Genomic DNA, 8,511 nt, shown 5'->3' on the forward strand with positions numbered 1-8,511 from the left:
ACATATTACATATTGTTATGAAGGTGTCTGTTACTACATTATATATATACTTGCAGTGTGTATATTGTACATATTACATATTGTTATGAAAGTGTCTGTTACTACATTATATATATACTTGCAGTGTGTATATTGTACATATTACATATTGTTATGAAGGTGTCTGTTACTACATTATATATATACTTGCAGTGTGCATATTGTACATATTACATATTGTTATGACGATGTCGGTTACTACATTATATATATACTTGCAGTGTGTATATTGTACATATTACATATTGTTATGAAAGTGTCTGTTACTACATTATATATATACTTGCAGTGTGTATATTGTACATATTACATATTGTTATGAAGGTGTCTGTTACTACATTATATATATACTTGCAGTGTGTATATTGTACATATTACATATTATTATGAAGGTGTCTGTTACTACATTATATATATACTTGCAGCGTGCATATAGTACATATTACATATTGTTATGAAGGTGTCTGTTACTACATTATATATATACTTGCAGCGTGTATATTGTACATATTACATATTGTTATGAAAGTGTCTGTTACTACATTATATATATACTTGCAGTGTGTATATTGTACATATTACATATTGTTATGAAGGTGTCTGTTACTACATTATATATATACTTGCAGTGTGCATATTGTACATATTACATATTGTTATGACGATGTCCGTTACTACATTATATATATACTTGCAGTGTGTATATTGTACATATTACATATTGTTATGAAGGTGTCTGTTACTACATTATATATATACTTGCAGTGTGTATATTGTACATATTACATATTGTTATGAAAGTGTCTGTTACTACATTATATATATACTTGCAGTGTGTATATTGTACATATTACATATTGTTATGAAGCTGTCTGTTACTAAATTATATATATACTTGCAGTGTGTATATTGTACATATTACATATTATTATGAAGGTGTCTGTTACTACATTATATATATACTTGCAGTGTGTATATTGTACTTATTACATATTGTTATGAAAGTGTCTGTTACTATATTATATATATACTTGCAGTGTGTATATTGTACATATTACATATTATTATGAAGGTGTCTGTTACTACATTATATATATACTTGCAGTGTGTATATTGTACATATTACATATTGTTATGAAAGTGTCTGTTACTACATTATATATATACTTGCAGTGTGTATATTGTACATATTATATATTGTTATGAAGGTGTCTGTTACTACATTATATATGTACTTGCAGTGTGTATATTGTACTTATTACATATTGTTATGAAAGTGTCTGTTACTACATTATATATATACTTGCAGTGTGTATATTGTACATATTACATATTGTTATGAAGGTGTCTTGTTACTACATTATATATATACTTGCAGTGTGTATATTGTACATATTACATATTATTATGAAGGTGTCTGTTACTACATTATATATATACTTGCAGTGTGTATATTGTGCATATTACATATTATTATGAAGGTGTCTGTTACTACATTATATATATACTTGCAGTGTGCATATAGTACATATTACATATTATTATGAAGGTGTCTGTTACTACATTATATATATACTTGCAGTGTGCATATAGTACATATTACATATTATTATGAAGGTGTCTGTTACTACATTATATATATACTTGCAGTGTGCATATTGTACATATTACATATTGTTATGACGATGCCGGTTACTACATTATATATATACTTGCAGTGTGTATATTGTACATATTACATATTGTTATGAAGGTGTCTGTTACTACATTATATATATACTTGCAGTGTGTATATTGTACATATTACATATTGTTATGAAAGTGTCTGTTACTACATTATATATATACTTGCAGTGTGTATATTGTACATATTACATATTGTTATGAAGGTGTCTGTTACTACATTATATATATACTTGCAGTGTGCATATAGTACATATTACATATTATTATGAAGGTGTCTGTTACTACATTATATATATACTTACAGTGTGTATATTGTACATATTACATGTTATTATGAAGGTGTCTGTTACTACATTATATATATACTTGCAGTGTGTATATTGTACATATTACATATTGTTATGAAGGTGTCTGTTACTACATTATATATATACTTGCAGTGTGTATATTGTACATATTACATATTGTTATGAAAGTGTCTGTTACTACATTATATATATACTTGCAGTGTGTATATTGTACATATTACATATTGTTATGAAGGTGTCTGTTACTACATTATATATATACTTGCAGTGTGCATATAGTACATATTACATATTATTATGAAGGTGTCTGTTACTACATTATATATATACTTACAGTGTGTATATTGTACATATTACATGTTATTATGAAGGTGTCTGTTACTACATTATATATATACTTGCAGTGTGTAAATAAAACGTTAATGGAAAGTTTTGAAGTTGTTTTAGAGGGCTTTGAAGGCTACAACAGTGGCCCCCATTAGCCGCATCTTTTTTTTAAACCCTCCCCCTAAAAAGACATGAGTTATTGTCTCTCATAATGATTGTGAACGATAGGCAACATTCCAAAAAAAAGTGCAGCTCCCCTTTAAAAGGAAGCAAAATGAACATAAGTCTGTAAAACAAAATCCATGCACATTTCCCCCCCAAAGAACAACTATTACATGTTATGTAGACCACCAGGAAGTGTTTTAGTTGTAGAGAAACAATCATGACATGACCCCTTTTTAAAATAGAAATTTGAATAGAAAAGTGTGACATGGAGATATATTGCAAAATTCACTGAAAATGTTAAAATACAGGTTTTATATATGTACACTAAATGAAAATAATCATTCATGGGAGCAACTATGTCAAAGTAATTCAAATGATCAATTTCCATTCATTGCAATTGTACAGACAGTGGATCACATTTTTTGGCACTTATATGTAAAAAAAAGTAATCTACTTTAATGTCGACATTTTAAAAATATATATATTTATGGAAACATGTTGTGATATAATTCCATATGGAATTTTTCTCCACTGCCCGATTGTAGTATCCATTAGTCCATTGAAACCGGTGTTTTCTTATTTTCTGTGATTTTAGCTTCAATTGACTGAGTTTAAGCCAAGTCATGTAAACATTGATCCATCATTCTGGCAAGGCACTAAATGAATGGCCATGAAACACTACACACACATACAGTACATAGAAGAAAGTGTGTAAAATGTCTTTGTGTTGTTTGTGTCCCACAGACGTTCAGCAGCTGATTGGTCATCCAGAAGAACTTCCCTCTCAGTCAGGGGGGAGCTCCCCTTTGAAGCAGGAGACTCCACAACCACCCTACATTAAAAAGGAAGAGGAGGAACTCTGGATCACTCAGGAAGGAGATTTTTTTCTTGGATTGCAAGAAGCTGATCTCACCAAGTTACCACTGACTGTTGTCTCTGTGAAGCCTGAAGATGATGAAGAGAAACCACAAGTAGACAACTTCTTAGCTCCACTATCAGAAAGTGAGGCTGAAGACGATGTTGAAGAACCTTTGAGCAGCGATACAGACTGTGAAGGTGATATGAGGACTCACACTGACAACAAACACTCTGAATACTCAAAAAAGAAGGAAGGTGAAAAATGTGTGAGCTGCTCATTTTGTGCTAAAAGCTTCACTAAAAAGAGCAGTTTGACTCAACATGTGAGAGCACACACAGGAGAAAAACCATTTACTTGTTCTGTTTGTGGTAAAGGCTTTGCTAGAAAGAGCAGTTTGACTCAACACATGAGAACACACACAGGAGAAAAACCATTTAATTGCTCGGTTTGCCATAAAAGCTTTACGACTAAGTGTAATTTGACCCAACACAAGACAATCCACACAGGAGAAAAAGCCATTAGTTGCTCAGTTTGTTGTAAAGGCTTTATTAAAAAGAGCCGTTTGACTGAACACATGAGAACACACACGGGTGAAAAACCATTTTGCTGTTCAGTTTGTGGCAGGAGCTTTTCTATTAAGAGACGTTTAACTCAACACATGGAAACACACAGAGGGCAAAAAACATTTAATTGCTCAGTTTGCAGTAAAGTCCTTGTTTCTAGACAGGGTTTATTTCGACACATGTGTATACACACAGGCGAAAAACCATTTCATTGTTCACTTTGTGGTAAAACATTTTCTCGAAAGAGCAATTTGACTCAACACATGAAAACACACACAGGAGAAAAAACATTTAGTTGTTCAGTCTGCGGCAAAAGATACCGCCACAATGCAGACGCATTGACACACATAAGAACACACCAGGTACAACAACCAATCAGCTGATTAGTTTGTGGTATGTTGCTCATATGTGGCGACATCTACCCAATCGCAGGATCTTCTCAAATGAAGTTTACTGCTTCTTACAAAAACATTTGAGTTATTTGTACAAACTGTGATTGTTTGGGGCATAAATGTATCTCCTCGCGACCCCATGTCTTCTGTGTGTCTGATATTTTCCTGAATAGGAAGATAGATGATGCTTGTAGCGCTTGGTTACTCCTTCTTCAGACGAGACAGACTTGGTGAGTCGAGCTGGGGAGGAATTGTAGTCTTCTTCAGTGATGCTTTTTTCATGAATCGATCTGCCAGGCCAGGACACATCACTACAATGTTGCTTCATTGCATTTGCACATCACATATGATCTGTACTTTGATCCTATTAAATATGTTTCCTGTTAGGACCGCACAATTTTGTGAAGGAACCCAATTGCGATTTTTCCCTCAAAAATTGCAATTGGATTTCAATTAGTGACTTTTGTATTTTAAACATGTACAAAACCCAAAACCAGTAAAGTTGTCGCGTTGTGTAAATGGTAAATAAAAACAGAATACAATGATTTGCAAATCATTTTCAACTTATATTCAATTGAATAGACTGCAAAGACAAGATATTTAATGTTCGAAATAAGAAACACATTTTTTTTTGTTGCAAATAATCATGAACTTAGAATTTAATGGCAGCAACACATTGCAAAAAAGTTGTCACAGGGGAATTGTTACCACTGTGTTACATGGCCTTTCCTTTTAACAACACTCAGTAAATGTTTGAGAACTGAAGAGACCAATTTTTGAAGCTTTTCAGGTGGAATTCTTTCCAATTCTTGCTTGATGTACAGCTTAAGTTGTTCAACAGTTGTGGTATTTTAGGCTTCATAATGCACCACACATTTTCAATGGGAGACAGGTCTGGACTACAGGCAGGCCAGTCTAGTACCCACACTCTTTTACTATGAAGCCACGCTGTTATAACACATGGCTTGGCATTGTCTTGCTGAAATAAGCAGGGGCGTCCATGGTAACGTTGCTTGGATGGCAACATATGTTGCTCCAAAACCTGTATGTACCTTTCAGCATTAATGGTGCCTTCACAGATGTGTAAGTTACCCATGTCTTGGGCACTAATACACCCCCATACCATCACACATGCTGGCTTTTTAACTTTGCGCCTAGAACAATCCGGATGTTTTTTTTCCTCTTTGGTCCGGAGGACACGACGTTCACAGTTTGCAAAAACAATTTGAAATGTGGACTCGTCAGACCACAGAACACTTTTCCACTTTGCATCAGTCCATCTTAGATGAGCTCGGGCACAGCCAAGCCGGCGGCGTTTCTGGGTGTTGTTGATGAATGGCTTTCGCTTTGCATAGTAGAGTTTTAACCATATAACTGCTCAGTTTGTGGCAAACGTTTTTCTATAAAAAGCATTTTGAACAAACACATGAGAAGACACACAGGTGAAAAACGATTTAGTTGTTTAGTGTGCTGTAAGAGGTTCCATCTAAATGCTGATGCACTAAAACATACAAGAAGACACAAGGTAGAACAACCAAGCAGCTGTTTAATTTGTGGTATGTTGCTCATATGTGGCCACATCCACTAAAACCCAGGACCTCTTGGAAATAAATTCGCTGCTTCTTTCACAAATATCCGAGGTATTCGGACAAAGTGGGATTATCTGGGGCATAATATTATCTCCTCATGACCCCATGTCTTCTGTGTATCTGAAACGTTTCATGAACAGTAAAATGATGTTTGGTTACTTCTTCAGATGTCTATAGCTGGGGAGGAATTGTAGTCTTCTTCAGTGGTGCTTTTACCGCCTCTAGAATGTCTGACTTTCAACACCAACAACATGAATTGATCTGCCTGAAACTACACCTTCCAGGTGGCCTGGGGCCTCATGTATTAAAACGTTTGTGTATTCCCTACCAAAAACCGATATACAGTAAAGGCTAAAAGTTTGGACGCACCTTCTCGTTCAATGCGTTTTCTTTATTTTCATGACTATTTACATCCTGGGTGTCAAACTCTGGCCCGTGGGCCAAATTTGGCCCGCCGTGTAATTTCACTTGGCCCTTGAGGCGATATCAAATTAACACTAGAGCTGGCCCGCCGTTTATATACAGCGGCGGTGCCGCGGTATCACCGCATTCACCGCTAATTCTCATACTTGCCAACCCTCCCGGGAGACTCCCAAATTTCAGTGCCCCTCCCGAAAATCGTCACATCCGCTATTCATCCAGTCCAACGAGTGCTGGCCCTGTCACATAATATGTGCAGCTTCTGCACGCACACACAAGTGAACAAATACCCAGAATCCTTTGCAGCACTAACTTTTCCGGGACGCTACAAGGTGTGTGTGTGTGTGTGTGGGTGGGTGGGGGTGGGATTTGGTGGTAGCGGGGGTGTATTGTGTAGCGTCCTGGAAGAGTTAGTACTTCAAAGGGTTCTGGGTATTTGTTCTGTTGTGTTTATGTTGTGCTACGGTGCGGATGTTCTCCCGAAATGTGTTTGTCATTCTTGTTTGGTGTGGATTCACAGTGTGGCGTATATTTCTAACAGTGTTAAAGTTGTTTATACGGTCACCCTCAGTGTAATGTGTATCGCTGTTGATCAAGTGTGCGTTGCATTCGCATGTGTGTGCGTACAGAAGCCGCACATATCTTGTGACTGGGCCGGCACGTTGTTAGAATGGATGAAAAGCGGACGTGACGACAGCTCGTAGAGGACGTTAAAGGCACGCCCCCAAGACTGTGGCCCGGGTGGACTACGAGATATAATGACTGATGAACACCTTAGTTCGATAATGAAGGTTGCCTCAGCTCAAAGCCTGAGCCCCGACATTAATGAACTAGCATCCAAGAAAAGATGGCAGGTATCTGGCTTGGGCACATCAGATTAGATCAGTGTGTTGCAAACTGAGCAGTTTAAAGGCCTACTGAAACCCACTACTACCGACCACGCAGTCTGATAGTTTATATATCAATGATGAAATCTTAACATTATAACACATGCCAATACGGCCGGGTTAACTTATAAAGTGACATTTTAAATTTGCCGCTAAACTTCCGGTTCGAAACGCCTCTGAGGATGACGTATGCGTGTGACGTAGCCCGGCGAACACGGGTATGCCTTCCACATTGAAGCCGATACGAAAAAGCTCTGTTTTCATTTCATAATTCCACAGTATTCTGGACATCTGTGTTCGTGAATCTGTTTCAATCATGTTCATTGCATTATGGAGAAGGAAGCCGAGCAAGCAAAGAAGAAAGTTGTCGGTGCGAAATGGACGTATTTTTCGAACGTAGTCAGCCACAACAGTACACAGCCGGCGCTTCTTTGTTTACATTCCCGAAAGATGCAGTCAAGATGGAAGAACTCGGATAACAGAGACTCTAACCAGGAGGACTTTTGATTTGGATACACAGACGCCTGTAGAGAACTGGGACAACACAGACTCTTACCAGGATTACTTTGATTTGGATGACAAAGACGCAGACGTGCTACTGTGAGTATGCAGCTTTGGCTTTTTTTTGCGTATGTACGTAACTTTTTTAAAATATATAAGCTTTATGAACCTTGGGTTAGGTGAACGGTCTTTTGGGCTGAGTGATTGTGTGTGTTGATCATGTGTTTGAATTGTATTGGCGTGTTCTATGGAGCTAGGAGCTAGCAGAGGAGCTAGGAGCTAGCATAACACGTACCGTACCGTACGTGCGCGTCACGTACGTAACTTTTTAAAAATATATAAGCTTTATGAACCTTGGGTTAGGTGAACGGTCTTTTGGGCTGAGTGATTGTGTGTGTTGATCGGGTGTATGAATTGTATTGGCGTGTTCTATGGAGCTAGGAGCTAGCAGAGGAGCTAGGAGCTAGCATAACAAACACGCAGGTGTTATTATGCAGGATTAATTTGTGGCATATTAAATATAAGCCTGGTTGTGTTGTGGCTAATAGAGTATATATATGTCTTGTGTTTATTTACTGTTGTAGTCATTCCCAGCTGAATATCAGGTACCGTGAGTATGCAGCCTTGGCTGCTAAACATTCGATAACTTGACCGTATGTGCGCGTCACGTACGTAACTTTTTAAAAATATATAAGCTTTATGAACCTTGGGTTAGGTAAACGGTCTTTTGGGCTGAGTGATTGTGTGTGTTGATCAGGTGTTTGAATTGTATTGG

General features: G+C 36.8%; 1 protein-coding gene across 1 annotated transcript in view; it reads left to right on the top strand.

Moving 5' to 3' along the window:
• LOC133632420 (gastrula zinc finger protein XlCGF8.2DB-like) overlaps positions 1–4,937 on the top strand; it is a 12,675-nt gene extending 7,738 nt beyond the window's left edge. Inside the window, exon 2 of the mRNA XM_062024826.1 lies at positions 3,270–4,937. Within this exon, the coding sequence (XP_061880810.1) occupies positions 3,270–4,330 (1,061 nt within the window). The 3' untranslated portion in view covers positions 4,331–4,937. The remainder of the gene's footprint in view (positions 1–3,269) is intronic.
• Positions 4,938–8,511: the final 3,574 nt, after the last annotated feature.

Source organism: Entelurus aequoreus, linkage group LG17, assembly GCF_033978785.1.
Source record: "Entelurus aequoreus isolate RoL-2023_Sb linkage group LG17, RoL_Eaeq_v1.1, whole genome shotgun sequence".
NCBI lineage: Eukaryota > Metazoa > Chordata > Actinopteri > Syngnathiformes > Syngnathidae > Entelurus > Entelurus aequoreus.